The following is a 20,122-nucleotide window of genomic DNA, read 5'->3' as shown; positions in this document are numbered from 1 at the left end:
TAATTGTTCATCTTTTATGGATACCAATTCTATGCTGAAATTCTTCATTATTTAATTCATGTTGGTTATCTTTTCCTTTTTTTTCTTTAACACATTAATTCTTAGTTATTGTAAAGTTCCTGTCTGCTAATTTCATTATCTTGATCATCTGGAGTTCTTCTGCTATTGTTTGTTTTCCCTTGGTTATTAATTACTTTTTTCTTCAGATGTTTCAAATGTCTAGTAACTTTCTTGTATGCTAGATGTTGTGTGTGAAAGACTCATAAAAGCTCCCAATTGCTGTCAACCATCAGAATTTCTTCCTTTTTTTTTAATTTATTTTTGAAAGAGAGAGTGAGTGCTCATGAGCGGGGGAGGGGCAGAGAGACAGAGGGTGACACAGATTCTGAAGCAGGCTCCAGGCTCTGAGCTTTCAGCACAGAGCCCATTGTGGCCCAAACCCACCAACAGTGAGATCATGACCTGAGCCGAGGTCGAATGCTTAACCAACTGAGCCACCCAGGCGCCCCCCTCCTTTTTCTCTTAGGCAGAGAGGGTCAGGGGTTTATCATTTTAATCCAGTCATGATTCAGGTAGACCAAGGCTGGGCTTCAGTTTTGTAAGATTTAGTGCAGCTCTGATTTGTTCCTTTTCCTTAGGCATAACCTTCAAGGCTTTGATTAGGAACTTGGTGAGTCAGCTTCCACATCTCTGAAAATCTACTGAAGAGTCCTTTGTGCTGTACAGAAATTTGGAGCTTAGCTTGGTAGCTGCTTATCTTGCAGCAAAATCTAGCAGATGTTTTGAAAGGGAGATTGGTTGTGTGTTTACAACAGGACTTCCTCCTTCTAGTGGGACTTTGTGTCTTAAACACTAGGAAATTAATGGTGGATTTCACACTGCTTTTTAGAAGCCTGATTCTGACTCCCCACCCATAAGTAGCCCCAGAACTAAAACCAGTCATGTTTAGGGCTCTTCGTTTCTGGTCTGTTATAAGAGCCCTGGATAACAGGTCAAACCTCACTTGTTTCACTTCCCGACTAAAATATTTCTGTATGAGCCAAGTGCCAGTCTTGTACAGAATTGGAGAATGCCTTCAGGAAAGAAAATGGGGGTTTTCAGAAGGATCCTGCTCATACCTTTGCAGCCTGGAATTCACATTCATCTAGTCATGACTGATTCTGTAACTCTCTGATATCTTTAAGATTTTGGAGGGTGGGTGGTCAGTTACAGTTGACCCTTGAATAATGCAGGGGTTAGAGATGCCAACCCCCCATTTGTTAAAACTCTAGGTGTGTAACGTTTGACCCACCAAAAACTTAACTACTAATAGCCTACTGTCAGAAGCCTGACTGATAACAAAGTTGATTAACACATATTTTGTATGTTATATGTATTATATACTGTATTTTTATAATCAAGTAAGCTGGAGAAAAGAAAATGTTAAGAAAATTGTAAGGAAAAGAAAATATATTTATAGTCCTGTGCTGTATCAAAAAAAAAAAAAAATCGACCCATGCATTTGAAACCCATGTTGTTCAAGGCAAGTACAGTTATAGCTAGTTATAGCTAGACTGGAAGCATTATGTGATCTCTTACATCCTGTTTGAAAGTGGAAATCATAATGTAAGATTAAAAGATAATTTTAAGGGTTCTCCACCAAGGATTTTATGTTTATGCCTCTTAGAAATGAAAAATATTCTAAAGTGATAAGCATTATGGACAGCATTATTATTTTTATGTCATTGACAAAGATTAGAAAAGAAGATTGGAATAGGTTCTTTTTTTTTTTTTTTTTAATGTTTATTTATTTTTGAGAGACAGAGAGGGAATGAGCAGGGGAGGAACAGAGAGAGAGGGAGACACAGAATCTGAAGCAGGCTCCAGGCTCTGAGCTGTCAGCACAGAGCCCGACGCGGGGTTCGAACTCACAGACTGTGAGATCATGACCTGAGCCGAAGTCAGTTGCTTAACCGGCTGAGCCACCCAGGCGCCCCTGGAATAGCTTCTTAATATATAATTTATAGACCACCATCTCTTCCAGTTAGTTCTGTTCTCTTCACCGACAAGCTCCATTTGGTTGACACTCATCTGTGAAAACTTCTGTATTAATGACTAGAAAAGATTTCTTCCCTCATAAGGTAAATATATTGATAATGATTAGCTTTTATTTTTCCTGCTTGAAAAACAGACATTCTAAAGATGTAAAGATCTTTTCTTACATTTAATGTAGGACTTCAAAGAACTAGGTGTCTTTTTCTTGACACAAACGCTATTTTGTGCATGTGTGCATGTATATTTTCTAATCTACATCTGGTTAGACATAAAAAGCCTATACCCAAAGGAGACTGCAGGAAAATCGGAGATAACTCAGTTATTTTTAAGAACAGGCAGTGAACTGAGAAATTTAAATCTAATCAGTGATATGTTTGTCAGAAAGACAGTAACAAGCATCAGGAAGAACATTACCTTTATATCAGAGATAAGGAGTAAAGACCTCTTGTTTAACTGTTTTATCTAAATGTCATAAAAATCAATGATTTTGTTAGTGGGAATAACTGCAGAACATTTGGACAATTGCATCTGTGTTTATATTTACCTTGAAAGTTTCGATTTACTGTTTGATAGGAATAGTGATGCTGTTGACATAGAAACATATTTTGCAGGTAGTCTAATAAGGTTTGAATCCCACTCTTCTTCTGTGTTATTAGTAGCAAGCATTTATTTAGTGTTTACTCTGAGCCAGGTGCTCTAAGTGCATGGATATTCCTTACCTCTTTTAATCAGCAGAACAGCCCTTGGAGTCAGTTCTTACAGAAATGCCAGCTTGTCAGCATAGTAAGTAGTGAAGCTGGGATTTAAACTCAGTTGGGTAAAACACCAAAACCCATATTAAATATAGTATCAATACCACCTCCCTGTGTGACCTTGAGCAAATCACAGATATACATCCCCTAATTCTGAAGCCCTAAAAGCTTTGGAAATTGTTAATCTTTTTATAACTTACTTGGTGGCAAAATGAGACGTCAGTGGATGAAAAGCTATTTATAGCCTTTGTTTATCCCATTTATTGTGAATATTCAGACATGGTAATGTATTTGCTTTAGGGAGTGTTGCCATAGACCTTCTCTGGAAGTGTTACAAAATATATGGTATGTGCACCATATTAACTTTCTAAAGTAGGAACAATTCTGAAATCTGAAACATTCTCAAGTGGCTGTGGCCCCCTATTTAATGTCCATAATATTTAGTTTTCTTATCTGTAGAGATGTTAACACCTAACCTAGTAGGTTTTAATAAGAATTATATGAAATAATTATGTAAGTCTTTAGGCTCAGTGGTATATAATAAGTATTAAATTTATTGGTATCGTGGGGCACCTGGGTGGCTCAGTCGGTTGAGCGTCTGACTTCAGCTTAGGTCATGATCTCGCAGTCTGGGAGTTTGAGCCCTGTGTTGGGCTCTGTGCTGATAGCTCAGAGCCTGGAACCTGCTTCGGATTCTGTGTCTCCCTCTCTCTCTCTGCTCCTCCCCTGTTCATGCTCTGTCTCTCTCTCTCTCTCTCTGTCAAAAATAAATAAACATTTAAAAAAATTAAATTTATTGGTATCGTTACTGTCATCATCTTGGAATTTATTGTCAGCTGTTGCAGAGTTTGGATCCTGAAGTTAGAATTGTCGAGAACATGAGCTCAGCTTGCAGCTGAAGCCTGACACTGCATCATGTCTGTACAGGATTAGTAGGAAGCCATGTCTTTTCCAGAACGTAGTTACTTTCACTCACCAGTTTAAATGGTAGTAATTTCCTCCTGTAAGTGTACATTATCCCTTATGCAGGATTTCCTAACCTCGTTTGTGTCATTACACACTTAGAAAATTCTTTCCTGAGATATGAGGGAGGAGGGTGCTTGGGACTGCTCCTGCTACTCCAGGCTCACCTGGCCACCTGAGGTCAGAAGGAATCTGTGTCCTGGGACACCTGTAACACTCCTTGGCAAAGCACTGTAGAATTGCGTAGACCAGACGTAAGGGGAAGAGAAATGAAATGTTGGAAATTACTAGTGAATTTGCGTTGGGTACCTCTTCTGTTTAAGCATCTATTTCAAAGCAGTTAAGAAAATCCACATAAACCTAGGTGAAATTTATAATTTCTAAAATAGTTAATCTCTTAATTGCTTGTCTTCTCGCAGTCAAGAATGAAGTAGATTAGGAATTTAAAAAAAGAATGAGGTAGATTGACTTTTTTTAATGCTTATATATAATGTATTTGCTGGCATCTTAAATATACTTCATTTGTAAGCTAGAATTATGAAGAAACTATAACATTGTCTTAGCATTTGAAGCACTTCCAAGAGTAGATAGGACCAATGATACATTTAATTTGGGGCATTTGTTTTTTTTTTTTTTTTAAGGGGCTGACATTTATATTTCTTCCCCAAATATTGCAGTAAAAATCAGGTGGGGTAGGATAATTTTGTCAATTTTCTGATGAATGTAAAATTCAGAGTTTGACTGTTAGAAGTTACTTGCAACAGGCTTGTACACACAGGCCACAAGAAGTTGTTTCACATCATCCCTCCCCCTCAGCCAAGCCGATAGCCTCACTATCAGATAAAAAAGGGATAAAGAGTTGATTCTCAACCACATCAGAACATCAATTGACACATTACCCTCAGCCATAAATTCAGGATGTTGGGGGGGGAGGGGGCGGTGGGCAACAGTTTAGGGAGCTGCCAGAACAGATACCTCACTTCGGCTAAGGGATTTGAGGGTGACTGGTTTCTCTTAAATGAAAGGGCCCTCCCTTTTGAAGGATTAAAGGAGTATTTCTTTTTCGTGTGTTTCTCTGTGACGGAGGAGACTCTTTTCCTGGCCTTCAGTGACCCGAATGGGGTTAGCTGAGTCTATGGCGTCCCCAGTGGCCTGTTTGCATTTGGCGGGGCTCCTCCTTACCAACCTTTGAGGGACAAATTTCCAGTGCTCTTCTCTCTTTTCCTGGACGCTTACAGTGAGGTTGGGACGGGAGGCAGGTGTGAGTGGAAACGGTCTCCTTGGTACCCACTTAATTCTGGAGAGACTTGGAGCTCTGTCTGCTCAAATTGGGGGATTTTTCAAGAGGAGTTTTCAAAGATAAAATATTTCTGACAGCCTTACAAATCTGTCTTTTAATCCTTCAAAAATATTATAATTTGGGGGGTTTACCACCTTCTGAAGTTATAAGAACATTGGATGATTCTATAATTGCATATAGCCAGAATATGTTGTGTGTTAATTTGGGAAGAACGTGGCTGGCTTTCAGCACTTCTTTGAACCAAGGCATATTATTTATTAGCTGCGTTTCTTGATTTTTCCCAGAATGTTACATCTTCATCTAAATCTTAAATCTGAATTATATTGCTACAAAACCTAACTGTTGCCTAGAATAGTGTGGTAATAATTTTTGTAAGAAAAAAACAAGCAGTAACAATTGTTTCCTTTATAGGAACAGAAAATAAAGATAGTAACAAAATTCCAGGTTATATGAAGTCATTATGACTAAAAATCATGTTTTACATGTGTATTTTATATTTTTTATTTTATAACAATTGGTCTCCCTTGTCATCCCCACAGGCATGTTACAAAGATAAATATAGTCTCTTCTCAACCCTTAACTATTTTTAACCTCAGAAATGTGAAATGTTGGAAGTGTTAGAGTTTAGAGATTAGAAAGTTGCAAAAAAATGAGTTTTCTGTATCTTTTGGGTAACAGTCATGCTTTGTAAGTGAAATTTGCAAGGCAGGTGAAGTGTGCACTGTGTGGGTAGAATTGGTGAGTGGTAAGGAGTATTCACATAACAGAGTGAGCAGTCCTGAAGCTGTTGGTGCAGGTGGACAGCCACACCGTGAGGGAGGCAAATCAGGGTTTACATACAGAGCATTGACAGGAAGTCTCTGTATTTTGCAGATTCTCTTTCCCTAAAAACGAAACAAAACTTAGTTTTTGGAAAGTATTTCGTTTTCAGAACTCATTTTTTCCTTTCAGAAAACCGAAGAATGGGAGAAAGAGAAGACTGAGGCAGATATGGAAGAGTATATATGGAAAAATAGCCCCTCTGAAAAAAATATCCTGGAAACACTTCTCCAAATTAAAGCTGCTGAGAAAAATCTGGAAGTAAATAAAGAAGAGCTCCTTGGTACAAAAGAAGTCGAAGATTACAAAAAGTGTGTTGTTAGTCTTAAGAATGAGGGGGACAATGAAGAGACCCTTTCTCAGTACAAAGAATCCGTGAAGAAGCTATTAAAACTGATGTGATTTATGTAGAAAAACTGCTTGATTTGCTAATTTTATGATCTATCTGTAATCATTATCTAACTTCACATAAATTTGAAAATGTTAAAAAGAACCATTGTTTTACATCAGATTTAAAAATACTTCTTTCATACTAATCCGTAATGGCAATGATTATTCATAAGTTCTTATTTGTACAGTGCGGCAGAAGGACTAATTAAAATATCTCGGTGATTGCTTCTGGCTTCTGAAGTGTCTTCATTTTACTTCTACCATAACAACTTTGATATTCCTATATATACATATATTGTTATTTTGTCACCTGCTGTATTTCTTTCCCTACAAATTAGCACCTATTGGTTGCTTTTGAATACGGATCTTCCTCAACTTACAGTGGGGTTATGTCCCAATAAGTTCATTTTTTTTTTTTAATTTTTTTTTTCAACTTTTACTTATTTTTAGGACAGAGAGAGACAGCATGAACGGGGGAGGGGCAGAGAGAGAGGGAAACACGGAATCGGAAACAGGCTCCAGGCTCTGAGCCATCAGCCCAGAGCCCGACGCGGGGCTCGAACTCACGGACCGCGAGATCGTGACCTGGCTGAAGTCGGACGCTCAACCGACTGTGCCACCCAGGTGCCCCCCAATAAGTTCATTTTAAGACGAAAATATTAGAGGTTAAAAATGCATTGTTTTTAATTTTTAAAAAACATTTCTTTATTTTGAGAGAGACAGAGCATGAGCAGGGGAGGGGCAGAGAGAGAGGGAGAGAGACTCTTAAGCAGGCTCCACGTTGTCAGCACAGAGCCAAACATGGGGCTCAGCCTCACAAACTGCGAGATCAAGACCTGAGCTGAAACCAAGGGTCAGACCCTTCCTTAACCAACTGAGCCACCCGGGCACCCCAGGTTGAAAATGCATGTAAATACACCCAGTCTACCAAACATCATAACTCAGAGCACTTAACATTAGCCTGTAGTTGGGCAAAGTCATCTAACACAAAGCCTATTTTATACTGAAGTGCGGACTGTCTAGTGTAATTTATTGAATACTATATGTTGAAAGTGAAAAGCAGACTAGTTGTACGGGTACAGAGTGGTTGTCAGTGTACCACTTGTTTCCCTCGTGGTCACGTGGCTAAAGAGGCACTGTGGCCGCCACCGCCCAGCATCACAAAACTGAAAATTCAAAATTTGAGGAATGGTTTCTACAGGATGCATTGTTGCTTTCACACCATGGTATGTAAAGTAGAGAAATCATAAGTTGAGTCATAAGTCAGGGTCAGCGTAATGATTTGGGTTATTTGGGAAGCTGGGCCTAGAATGCAGTCCCTTGGGGCGCCTGGGTGGCGCAGTCGGTTAAGCGTCCGACTTCAGCCAGGTCACGATCTCGCGGTCCGTGAGTTTGAGCCCCGCGTCGGGCTCTGGGCTGATGGCTCAGAGCCTGGAGCCTGTTTCCGATTCTGTGTCTCCCTCTCTCTCTGCCTCTGCCCCTCCCCCGTTCATGCTCTGTCTCTCTCTGTCCCCAAAATAAATAAACGTTGAAAAAAAAATTAAAAAAAAAAAATAGAATGCAGTCCCTTGATAGTACAGTGCTTTTTTTTTTTTTTTTTTTTTTTTTTTTAACGTAACTGCTGTCTACACAATGCATTTTTCACAGATGCCAATTCTGATTAGAAAGGTTCTTCAAAATGTTTTCTAGCCTAAAAATTTTGCTCCATTCCTCTCTTTTGGGCTCACTTTATGTTAATTCGTCTCTGCTTAGCATCCAATTTTCTATTTTCTGGGGCTCATTTCTCCACACCCTAGCTTACAGAAAAGTAGAAATGGAGATTAACTGGTATCCATCTCTCTATAGATTCCCCAATGAGAACTTGTACAGCTCAGAAAAGAGATGAGGTGTAAGGACCTTGAAATTAATTGGAGTAAATGACAAAATAAGAACTGCTCTAAGAAACATTCCTTTCAATTTGGCTGTCAATTCAGTATTTTTAAGTATATCTATTATTTCTTACCACTTCCAAAGTTGTCAGTAAGTGATCAAGTTAAAGTAAAGGAATTACTCGGTTTGATATTTGTCTAAGACTTATTTTACCTAACAGAATAAAGCCAAAAAGAATTTCAAAACAATTACCCAAAAGATTTCTGTGAAATGAAGGTATAATTTCTAATCAAGGCCAAGAATCTGTAGGTTATTAAGGACAACAATGTGACGTTGAGGGCAAAAAGGAGAGAGATGTTCTAATCCACTGTATGGAAATAGTAAATGAAAAGCAAGGTAGGTAACACAACTTTTAGACCATGTTTAAAGCATACATTAAATGTATTGAAATGTTCTCTTTCTTAGAGATCCATAGAGCTTAGGAAAATTCAGATGCAGAAACAGGATTGAAGAAGGAAACATTTTGAAAACAGGTGGAGGAGAAATGATCATTTGGGAACATGTAACAAGGTGGTAGATGAAGGTCATCTGTGCTGTAGTAATAATATGGTGCAGATGAAAGGAGAGGAAGTAATGATGTGTAATAAAGAATTTGACCTGGCCCTAAGAGGTCTGGCCTTTGCCTACAGCTTCTGAAAGGTAATCTAGGTCACACCTCATAGGAGTATCTCTGTTTTGGGTGAGAGCTAGTCACAATGGATTTCAGGGTGGGGCTGACCACACCTGACAGTCTTAGCCATGCCAGAGAAACCACATGATTTAGAGCGAGGGGCATTGAGTCACCTGGGATCAGGCCACTTGGCAGCTGAGATCAACCACCCAGGTAATCAGTCATGCCCACGGTAACAGCGCCTCTATAAAATATTTGAACACTGAACCTTATGCAGGTTTCCCTGGCTGGCAATACTCTCTCTAGGCATAGTGTCACACACTGGTACAGGGAAAGTAATGCCATCTTGCCTCTAGGGGGAGAGGACACAGAGAAGCTGTGACTTTGGAACCCTCCAGGACTTCATCCTATGTGTTGCTTCCCTTGGCGGATTTTAATCCGTATCCTTTCCCTGTAACCATAACCGTGAGTATAACAACTCTCCTTGAGTTCTGTGAATTATTCTATTGAATTATCAAACCTGAGTGTGGTTTTAAGACAGACCTCCCCCCTCCAAACTTATCTTGTAGAGAAGTTGGTATCTTGTAGAGCACTGTACCTTCTAAGCCTTTGCAGCTTGGTTATCTAAAGGCAACTGACCTGAACACAGGCTGTAATGTAGCCTTGACGCCTAATGGCGAAATCTTGGACCTATAACATTAACACAAAGCTGCCTCAAAAGGAAACTAGTTGTTGTCATTGTAATATTAGCAATAATTAAACAGCACTGTTTGTCATTAATCAGACCTTTGTTCCTTTAATTGATCCAATATATACAATGAACATGAACATATTTATCCGTATAATGAAGAGTCTAGGGGATATTTGCTACATTCATAGTCACTGCTGACTTCAAACTCTTAAAAGTTACATAACTTAGAAGTTGCTTAAACACATAGGCAACTAAGAAATAGGACAAATCTGTTTTCTTAATTGTAGCATGTGTTAGTTCTTTCTTTGCATACATTCTTCGTAACATTGGTAAGTATTTCATGATCCTAGACAATTACAGACTTTTTTAAAAGAGGTCTGGCTCGTTACAATGTTGGAAAGATTTCAGTATCATGGTTACTTTGCAATTGAGTGTAACAATCTTGGCCTTGGTGGTTAACTGGACCTTGAGAATCTTTGTTTCTTAAGAAAGGTTTAAATTCTATTCACATGTTCTCTTTGGTCCTTTGGCTTCCAGGAAGGACATGGTTTCTAGGCCTGCCAGTTTTTGCTTCCTGGCTGACTCTGTGCTGGTAACATCTGTGGTCTAAATTTACTCAGTTTATCTCATGGTCAAAGGTAGTGGCTGAAGAAGAGGAGTGTGAGTTTGTTTTCTTACAAAGATAAATATTTTTTCTCAAATGATGGTCATTTCTATAAAACTATCAATTTTGGAGAATGAGCCAATTCTGAGAAATCTCTAGGAAGAAAAAACTTTTTCTAGCAGCCCTAGTTTTTCAGGAAACCTTTAAACAGCTTGTATATATTTTTTAAAAAACTAAGTAACCTCTTACAAGATTGTATGTACAAATAAGATGTAAAGACTGCATCTTGAATTATTTATTTAAATATAATTTAAGGATAATTTAAATCTTTATATCCTCCCTACACAGTATGGGACTTTTTCCTAATGAATTAGGAATGAAATTGATGAAAGTTATGATATTTAATTTCATGACTAGCGAGTAAGGATAAATTAGTGAATTTTTTTCCAGACTTTTTTCAGAGTTTTTTTTTTCTTTTCAGACTTTTATTTGTGGCTAATATGCCACTGGTAGAGATTTTGTATATTTCTTTTTTTACACTAAAAAAGAAATAGACATCCCCCCCCACCACCACCACACACAGTATCAACAACAAAAAAAGAAACAGAACCACCTCTTAAGCCACTGGACAATTTGTTTTAACAGAAGAGAGAACTACTATTTTATTAATCCTATAATAGGATTTCCTCTTATCTATTCTTCATGCTTATTGGCTGTCTTAATATCTGTCCTCAAATTTAGGAAGAATTTCAGGAATGAGATTAAGGACCTAAAGTTTAAAATCAGTGGAGACTTGGATTAAAGGTGTCTGCATTTAGGAGTCTGAATGTAAGATTTAGGGAGGTAAATCAGGTGTAAAATTTGGACAGAGCTGAAATATCTACAGCTAATATTTGTACCTGGGGAAACAATGTATAAGAAACAAGTGAGGGATGTAAACTAAAACTCCTGTGCTTTATTCAACAGAGATCAACACAAAACTCAAAGATTCCAGTACCAAGGTTATTTAAAGCCATGTCAGCTTCAGAAAATGAAGATGAATTAGGATTAAAAAGAATTAATCAATTGAACAGTAAATCCTTCCTATATAAAAATAGGAAGCATTTGCACATGGGCTAGTAACTAATAATAATGCTCTTCTGTTCAAACCACTACAAGATTTTATTAACATAGATGACACTAATTTGACCCTGACAGTACCACTACAAGATTTTATTAACATAGATGACACTAATTTGACCCTGACAGTACACATATATGGTATTCTCCTCTCTCTATCTTTTTTCCATGCACTTTGGGAAAATGGAGGCTTTTAGTCTGAGAGTGATTTCAAGCATGAACTTTTGAACCAGATTGTCTTTTAGGTCCTGGCTTCACTACTTATAGGTGTGTGACTTTAGGCAGGATAGTTAGCCTCTCTTCTCATTTTCCTCATCTGTAAAATGTGACAATAATACTATAATGGTTAATAAAAGCATACCTAACTCATAAAGTTATAAGAAATCAATGAGTGAATACATGCATAGCACTTAGAACCATATCTCTCATGCAGTGCTGAATAACTGCAGGGGTCAGAATTTTGGAACTTTGGCAAAAGGTACACTTCAAAAAATGGAAATAATTAAAAAAGCAGTTAAGTTTATCAACCATTGGCCTTTTTTTTAGAGATTGGTAGGGGTGGGCATCCTGTGCAATTGTTTTTTTTTTTTTTTTTTTTAACCAAACTGCCCTTGTCTTACAGAAAATAAAAATGATACTCTTGAAAGCTTACAATCTCCCTGTAACTTTTACTATTAAGAGTTCTCCTTCGGAGTGTTATTTATTTATTTATTTTTTTAATTTGCCTGGATCCTGACGTTTCTCTGTCCTGGTTTAGACTGGCTCTGCTTTCTACAGCATCCAGATGCCAGGATGATTATACAACAGCAAAGAAAGATGACAGAGGTACAGAGGGCCACTGGAGCCAGCCACATATTTGGAGTCACAGATGCCCCATCAGGTGTCACGTCTTCATTCTCAGATGTGTGGTTTCTGCTGTTGTACCCCTTGGTTTTGTTCAGTAATTGTTTGCTACTGTTGAGTCTGGATGGAATAGGCCTATGAAAAAGTTTTGTGTCTACTGGCATAAAGAAAGGAGAAACGGTCTTGTTATCTGGATTGTTGATGAAATCAGTACTGCGTGACACCATATTTACCTCTGTGGTCATGGAGTCATTCAGGGAAATGAAGCTTGCCCAAGAATCTGTGGTTAATTCCCTGGAAGACCTGGTCTTGTTTGTGTTTACAACCAAATCTCGATGTGTGCTTGATGATGGTGCCTCTACTGATGGTAGCTTTGGGTTTATCATGGTGCTTTGTTGTTTACCTAAATTTGCAGCTTTTAGAATCCTTAGTCTGTCCCCTGTGTTAGATGAAGAACGGGTATTTAGATATGCGGGAGGTGACTGTTCAAAAACCAGCAAATCTGGATCTATACCTGAAAGACAAATAAGAAGTCTTATTATAAGTAAGAAGACTTAGAGAAGTCTTGGATTTGCCACTGAGTTGGTGAACTGAGCTTAAGTTCAAGTTCTACTATTGCGTATTTCGGAAGGCCTCAGAAACATACTGGCCACATCTGAATTTATCTTAACTTTCTAGGACACTTTCTGTTATGAACAAGTTTGGTTAGCTCATGGAAGATTCTTCGCGTCTGCCTGGGCATTTGGGTAACAATAGACAGTGTTAGTACAAGAATGGCAAAAAACAGTAGCCATTGGAGATATATAGCATTTTAAAATAAAATTTTAAGGGGCACCTGGGTGGCTCAGTCTGTTAAGCATCTGACTTTGGCTCAGTGCTAGTGAGTTCGAGCCCCGCATTGGTCTCTGTGCTGACAGCTCAGAGCCTGGAGCCTGCTTCGGATTCTGTCTCCATCTCTCTGGCCCTCCCCTGCTCTCGCTCGCTCTCTCTCTCAAATATAAAATAAACCATAAAAAAGTTCAAAATAAAGTTTTTAAAAATAGGGCCTAAGAAGTGTAGCTGTGTCAGAATTCATGAGCAAAGCCCTCAGTCTCATCCCTTCTCAGTTCCTGAGGGTCCTGACTTTGTCTTCAGTATTTTCTCCTTGTAAAGGAGCTCTTTTCCCTCTGACTTCAAATATGCACAAACATTGCTCCATGTGTAAAGCGGGGGGGGGGGGGGGGGGGGAGAGGGGGGGAGCCCCGGTTGGGGGGAGCCCCTCTCAACAGCTTTCCAGTTGTCCCTGCTATCAGTCAGTTTCTGTCTCTCTCCCTCTGGACATACTAACATCCATTTCCTTTCTTTGGTTTTTGCCTTCTGTCATCTTGTTCCATCCTCACTATTCTGTCAGAATTATGCTTCTGAGGTAATCAGTACTTTCTATATTTCCTGATCAGTCTCATTGCTTTGGCAGGCTCTTATCCTCGATACTGCTGGCCATCTGTTCCTTAAAATTCTCCTCCCGTGACTCCCTGGAGCACAGACTCTCTTGGTACTTTACCTCAGGCTGCCCGCCTCTCATTTTTTCTTTCTTTTGCTGGTTCTTTTCTTGGTCCTAACTTGTTGTGTACTTTCCACAATCTTCAGTCCTTTGTCTTCTCTTGAATTTTCTCTTCATCTCACCACACACACACACGTCTTCATCAACTGTCACCACTACATCGGTGGCACTGAAATCCACATCACCAGTGATTGCCTCTTTCTTGGTCTCTGGTCTCATTTCTCCTGTGCTCTACTGAAGGTTTCCACCTAGACATCTCATGTCATCACTGAACATTCCCAGAGCCAAAGTCATTTCGTCTGGTACTTTGTCTCATTCAGTGGCATCATGAATCTTCATCACCCAGCTGGAATCTGTTTGTACTGCAGAGCAATTTTTGACTCCTCTCTTCTTTTCCTTCATCCAAAAAGTAACTACACCCTATCCAGTTCGCTCCCAATGTTCTAGTAATCATCCCTCCTCTTTGTCGCAGTTATGATCGCCTTCTCCAGATCTCATGCCTCCCTGACTAGATTTTCTAACTTGCATCCTACATATAATTTTCTGAGACTAAATAGACAGCCAGACTCGTCACTTTCATGATGGCACTTGCTCACTAAATACCTTTGCTGGTTCACTATTGCTGTCAAAGTCAAACCAAAACTCTACTCTGTCCAAAGCCCTTTTTTTATTACCTGGCTTACCCTATCTTACCCATATTTTTTTTTTTTTTAATTTTTTTTTCAACGTTTATTTATTTTTGGGACAGAGAGAGACAGAGCATGAACGGGGGAGGGGCAGAGAGAGAGGGAGACACAGAATCGGAAACAGGCTCCAGGCTCCGAGCCATCAGCCCAGAGCCCGACGCGGGGCTCGAACTCACGGACCGCGAGATCGTGACCTGGCTGAAGTCGGACGCTTAACCGACTGCGCCACCCAGGCGCCCCTTACCCATATTTTTATTGCAACTCCAAATGTGCCCCTTTTGTAGCTAGACCTGTTTTCTCCATGGTGGGATGCTGAACTCCTTATCTTGCCTCTGCCTGGCCTCTTCAATGAAGTTGCCTCTGAATTTAGCTTTCTTTAGTCTCCTTTTGGGTGCTTGTACTTGGGGAAGTATCACACGTTTTTTAATGCAATTCCACTTTTTACACTAATTGTGAGACTTGTCACATCAGCTAGATTGTAAGGAACTCGAGGGCAGAGATATGGCTGCAATCTTTTGCAATGTTGCACACAGCCTGAAGCATTAGGTTTTCACTAAGTACAGATTGATGACAAACTGATCTTCTTTGTATTTTGATGACAAAAATCGATCCTTTCATCTTTACCAATTTGTGCCCTGAGATTATATACATGAGCAAGGGACACTTAAATGGGTATTTTTCTAAAATAAAATATACTGGTTATCTTGGGACCATTGGTATGCTAACATATGTTAGTAAGTACATTTCCCTGTCCTTGACATCCATTTCTGTAGAATCCTTGTATGTGGTGTCAGTGGACCTCAAAATTGCCATTAAGCAATTTTCTTTATTTCCTAGTATCATCCTTAGCCACTGCAGTTGAAATGCCCATTTTGTCCCTTGCTAGGGGCCCCTGGAATAAATGTAATGCTTAAGCTCTTCTTCAATCATGTATGATTTGTGATCATCTGGAATGAGCTCATCATTGCTGAACATGCCAAACTAAAGGGAATATCCTTCTAATTTTCACCCTGGATGCCCAAAACCTTTCCAGATAGAAATCACTGGGATATAACAATTCAGGGATTCACACATTGTTATTAACAGTAGCTTTTAGGTTATATGTCTCTACTAGAATATTGTCAATATTCTTCAAAATACAAAAAAAAAATACATAAATCATTACCTTCTGTTATGTTGTATAAAATGGCACTGGTTCCAGGCTCTAATACACAGCTCTCCAATGTTGGGCAGTGAATATGGAGGCAGTTGACATTGTCGTGAATAGGATCATGGTAGAAGACAGCCACGTTACAGGAAACTGAAAGGAAAACAGGCCAAGTGAATCTGCAGATGGTCTTGGTTTCTACCAGCTTGATGAGCTCTGAGTAACTTACATTTCTTTCAAGAACATTGGATTAACAGCAAGCAATACATTGCAAGGCTACGTTCAGATATTTCATAGAACACTGTGAACTATAGTAACTGTTTGTATGAATACAGAAAATGCCTTTTTTAAAAAAACTATACACTAATTTTCTCTCATCTTTCACACATTCCATTCCACATAGGGTCACCCAGAATCATTTCCCAATCCCAGTATTTTATGTTCATGAAAAGATCAGTTGGCTACAGAAACCTCTGGGGATTTATACATAACAGATTTCTAGGTGTGTTGCCGTCTCAGAATGCTAAGGTACTGGAGTTCACCAGAGAAAGAAATAAGAAAATAAAGTGACAAATGTTGTAACAAAAGAGGGAGTAGTGGGAAGGCAAAAACAGCATTACTGGGAGAGGCCTGATGGTGGAAAGGCAGCAGGTCAGGTGAACACGACCCTGACCTTGATTAACGGGGAGCACTAACCCCATGTTGCAAATCACATCCAATGAAAAGCCTATTCGGTGTCATTTAAAGAGGATGAGAGTCGACCATCAGGGATGTTAGGATTTGGAATTCTACTGAGTAGGGGTACATCACTGACTCATGCTGTCTTCCCTTTACTAAGTAAGTTTGCTCCTTACAATGTATCATACTATTTCTGGAAAACCTTAAGTTGGACTTGTGGAGTGCCAGTCTTCAGTCTGTCCTCCTGAGAGGGCAACACAGATTTCCCTCCGGCTGCAGTGAGGAGGAAGCATGTGCTGGGAAACATCCATTGGCCAACAGTATCAACTTTTTTAATAAAAGAAGATTACAGAGGGGTAGCATGCAATTATCAGACCTCAGACTATGCCTAAGGCTGTGGTGGAATTGCTGCTTCTGTGTAAGGTTAACTGTGGGCAGTTGTATCTCCCCCATTGCTTCCAGGACAGCTCACGTTTCTGCACTCTTTCGTTTTTCAGTAGGAAAAAGAATAGGACAGAATTCAATTAATAATACCTTGCTAATCCATTACAGATGATAAATACATCCCCCAAAGACTGTGCTGTCAAGTTCAAGGGAAAGGACTAATATACATTTAAATTTAGACATCTAAATTTCTGGTGAGCAAGTAGCTGATGCCGTAGAGAACAATTTTGAAAGATGTTTTCTATTCCTCTTCGTGTACACCTCAGAGTTTCATCTCCGAGCAGGTTAGCTATTGCCCGACTGTGGCTTTTTAAAGTTCTGGCTCCCGGCAAAAAACAGAGACGTGTGTTCGTGCCCTTTCTTCTGGAGGAAGAAAACCACAACTTGGAAGCTACAGAGGCTCTAAAATCATGGAATTCTACTGGATGCTTATAGTATCCCTGAAAGTCCAGAAGACAAAGTTTCCCTGCGGTGGACAGTCAGGTAAACTGATGCCATGGGGAAATGCTGAAACGTATCCCCCCTCGCCTACCTTCCCTCAAGCCTTTTGGGATCAGAAGCATCTCTAAGGTGAAAATCTGAAATGGCAAACTTCTCAGAAATATTTCCCTTTAATAAATTAATTGTTCTCTTCTGTGCCTGATTATCTTTTGAGGGCTTAGCCTGGGACAGCTTCTCACACTGTGGTCGGTTTATACCCTTCTAGTAGATTCAGTCTGCATCCCAGAAATCTTACATGCATACTTGGATAGGAAGCATTGGCAATTAATAAGTTGGTGTCAAACCATGGAAAGAAACTGTGGAATAACCAAGAGAATTATTTTCAAGTGTTGTGTTGCTTTTGCTGTTTCTTTCCAAGTAACTTTAAAATCTTGGGAAAATGAAAAACAAATGGAAGAAGTCTTTAGACAATTATAACTTGAAATTCTGCAATAATGAAATGTTTTCCTAATTGTAAACCTTGATCGTATTACATGGATGATGTTTAACCCTGATTCTGGATTTCAGACCAAAAAAAAAAAAAAAAATCAGATTATTTTGAAAATGCGTTTTTCTTTCTTTTTGCTATTTGACATATATCTGCCTATGTCTTTCATAGGCATTTCACAATGTAAATTCCTATTCAGTGCAGCCCACATTTAGTCAACACAGCAAGCACATTTCGAAATCTTGAAATACCAATATCACTGAAAGAACTTTGAAAGGGAAATGATAAATATTTTTGAAATCAAATATGCCATATTTGGGGCTAAGAAATATTGTTAGTTAACCCTCAAGGAAATATTTTCATTTAGCCTGTTCATGAGGAAAAGAAGATTCTCTGTTGCCTATAGTTTCCATGGCATTCTGGGTCATTACCAGATTTGTAAACTGAGCCAGCACTGACCCAGACAGTCTGAGTCTCTCCTGCACTCTTCCATCCCCTGTCTCTCCCTCATCTCCCCTAGTCCTGTTCATCTTTTCTCTGGAACCTCTACCTAGGGGCCCTTACTTAGTCTTCATTTTATAATTTTCTCCTGATTTTTGCACAGGCGTATCATTAATACTTACCATCCTTCCTAAGGCAGCAGCTCCTGCTGCATTTCTGGCCAGTGCCTTCAGAGTAATACTTCAGGAACTGAGCTCCCAGCTTCTGAGACTCCTCCAGGTCAATCAGAAGACCCGGAAAGCGACGGATCCAGCAGCCTCTGTAAAAAATGGTGGGTGAGCAGAGAGAGTGAGAGGCCCGCACCACGCTCAGGAGCAGTGTCACGCTGGTTACCACCACTGCCGCATGCATTTTGCTGGTATAAAGACTGGGCAAGAAGCCTGAGTCCCACACAGATGCTGAAGCTGACCATCAGGCTTCTGGACAGTTTCTGGAACTCGGGGGCTGTTGCTGAGGGACTCTCTTGGAGGGTCACCTTCTAGAAAAATGAAGCCATTCTTTGGCTGCATATTGATTTTTCTTTCATTTCTCCCCGGCTGAGCCCTAGGTGAACATTTGACTTTCTGACGTTAATTTTGAACATTTTCCAGGCCATTTCGATACTCTGTCCTTTAGCCTCTTGAAGATGTGGATTCTGTCCTCTGCTTTTCTTCGTTTTGTGAAAGTGAATAGTCACAGACACCTCTCACTAAGTAAATATAAAGACAAATGGAAATCCTAGCCAAGAGTCTTTCCCAGGAAAACAATAATTTAGTCACTTGACGTCAGATAAAGAAGGATCCATTTCACCAGAAACAAGACATGTTTTTGTAAGGGCACTTCTGTATAGCTTTAAAGGAACCTGTGACTGCGATTTCTTTTCAGTCATTTTTTTCCCTTTGAATTTACATTCTAGTATTCAGGTTCACTAGAAAACCAGTTTGTGCACTGGTTTGTGCACAAAACAAAACGTGAAAGTAAATGAAACTGAAAAAGAAAAAAAAAACAATTTTAATTTTACAGTGATTTTGAAAACACTGAATGTGGATCCTGGTCATTTCTTGGAGCTAGGCTTCCTCCAGACCCCCCACCCCCACCAAAAAAGTCCAGCCATAAGCTTTCTTTAAAAAAGCATAAATGAAAAGCATTACAGTGGAAATTGTGAAGAAGTTCAAAATGGGGAATGTTTAATCTGTTTTCTGATATTTGTGTTTGCATGTTAAAAGGAGACTTTTTTGCGAAGCATATACATGAAGGCATAGTATCTTTGAAGCAGAAGTAGTTGCCAAGAAATGTGCATTCGGGAAATGATGAAATGGTTTTAAATTTCTTTCTTTCTTTCTTTCTTTCTTTCTTTCTTTCTTTCTTTCTTTCTTTCTAATGTTTATTTTTGAGAGAGAGAGAGACAGAGCATGAGCAGAGACAGAGGGAGACACAGAATCTGAAGCAGGCTCCAGTCTCTGAGCTGTCAGCACAGAGACCAATGCGGGTCTAAATATTAATAAAATTACTTCAATTGCAAGACCAAAACATTCGAAAAGATACTAAAGGCAGCAAAAATGGCCTCTTACTTTTGTGAAGATTGTGGGTTCCATATCTGTGATGATGTCCAAAATGACAAATTAGTTCAAAGCATAAAATTCTTCTTGCTTTTGTGTATCCATTTTTATGCAAAGTATAAGTGAAAATCAGCTTTTGGCATAATGTACTGTTCTGCTCTTTTCAAAAAGAAGAAGAAGAAGAAGAAGAAGAAGAAGAAGAAGAAGAAGAAGAAGGGGAAAAGATGAAACTTTTTCTATCCAGTGGTCTAGGTTTCTTTCATACCTTTTGCACAATGACTCATTCACTTACTTGACAGAAAAATGTTAATATTCTTTGAATTCCATCTCTCCACCTGTTTCATAATTATAGCTGATCACATATCCTTTGATTTTTAGAAACATAAAATTTAAGAATCAATAATAAGATGAAAATATTCATAAGTCTGAATAACTTTAAAAACAAAACGTGTCACTTTCTCCCAAGCCAACATTATATATCATGGATTAACTCCTAATCTTTCATAAGCCACATAAACTACACGGAAAATGATAAATACTTTATTCTACTGAACTTCTCATAGAAAGCAAGTTTCAATTGCTTACATGCAGATGATCAGACTGTTC

The 20,122-nt window shown here is 39.0% G+C and overlaps 3 protein-coding genes across 8 annotated transcripts in view; 2 read left to right on the top strand and 1 right to left on the bottom strand.

The window, feature by feature from the left end:
• Positions 1 to 6,482, top strand: part of MRPS35 (mitochondrial ribosomal protein S35) — a 48,150-nt gene extending 41,668 nt beyond the window's left edge. For all 5 annotated transcript variants that reach the window (XM_086713759.1, XM_025930424.2, XM_086713762.1 and 2 more), the window contains one exon: positions 6,001 to 6,482. In XM_086713759.1, the coding sequence (XP_086569885.1) occupies positions 6,001 to 6,133 (133 nt within the window). In that variant the 3' untranslated portion in view covers positions 6,134 to 6,482. The remainder of the gene's footprint in view (positions 1 to 6,000) is intronic.
• A 2,372-nt stretch (positions 6,483 to 8,854) lies between these two features.
• Positions 8,855 to 20,122, top strand: part of KLHL42 (kelch like family member 42) — a 36,968-nt gene continuing 25,700 nt past the window's right edge. Inside the window, exons 1-2 of one of the 2 annotated variants that reach the window (XM_086713758.1) lie at positions 8,855 to 9,010; positions 9,154 to 9,262. The gene's annotated coding sequence lies outside the window, so the exon portion shown is untranslated. The remainder of the gene's footprint in view (positions 9,011 to 9,153; positions 9,263 to 20,122) is intronic. The other variant, XM_025930498.2, reaches the window with a different exon arrangement.
• Positions 11,787 to 19,287, bottom strand: MANSC4 (MANSC domain containing 4). Its single transcript, XM_025930719.2, has 3 exons — positions 18,101 to 19,287; positions 15,446 to 15,580; positions 11,787 to 12,568 (listed from the first exon to the last, which is right to left on the bottom strand). Exons 1-3 carry the CDS (start codon positions 18,327 to 18,329, stop codon positions 11,928 to 11,930), a joined length of 1,005 nt encoding a protein of 334 aa, XP_025786504.1. The 5' UTR covers positions 18,330 to 19,287; the 3' UTR covers positions 11,787 to 11,927.

The sequence above is a fragment of the Puma concolor genome, chromosome B4 (assembly GCF_028749965.1).
Source record: "Puma concolor isolate L17-30 chromosome B4, mPumCon1.1.hap2, whole genome shotgun sequence".
NCBI classification, from domain to species: Eukaryota; Metazoa; Chordata; class Mammalia; order Carnivora; family Felidae; genus Puma; species Puma concolor.
The sequence above is the reverse complement of the archived record's forward strand: the minus strand, read 5'-3'. Positions and strand labels throughout refer to the sequence as shown.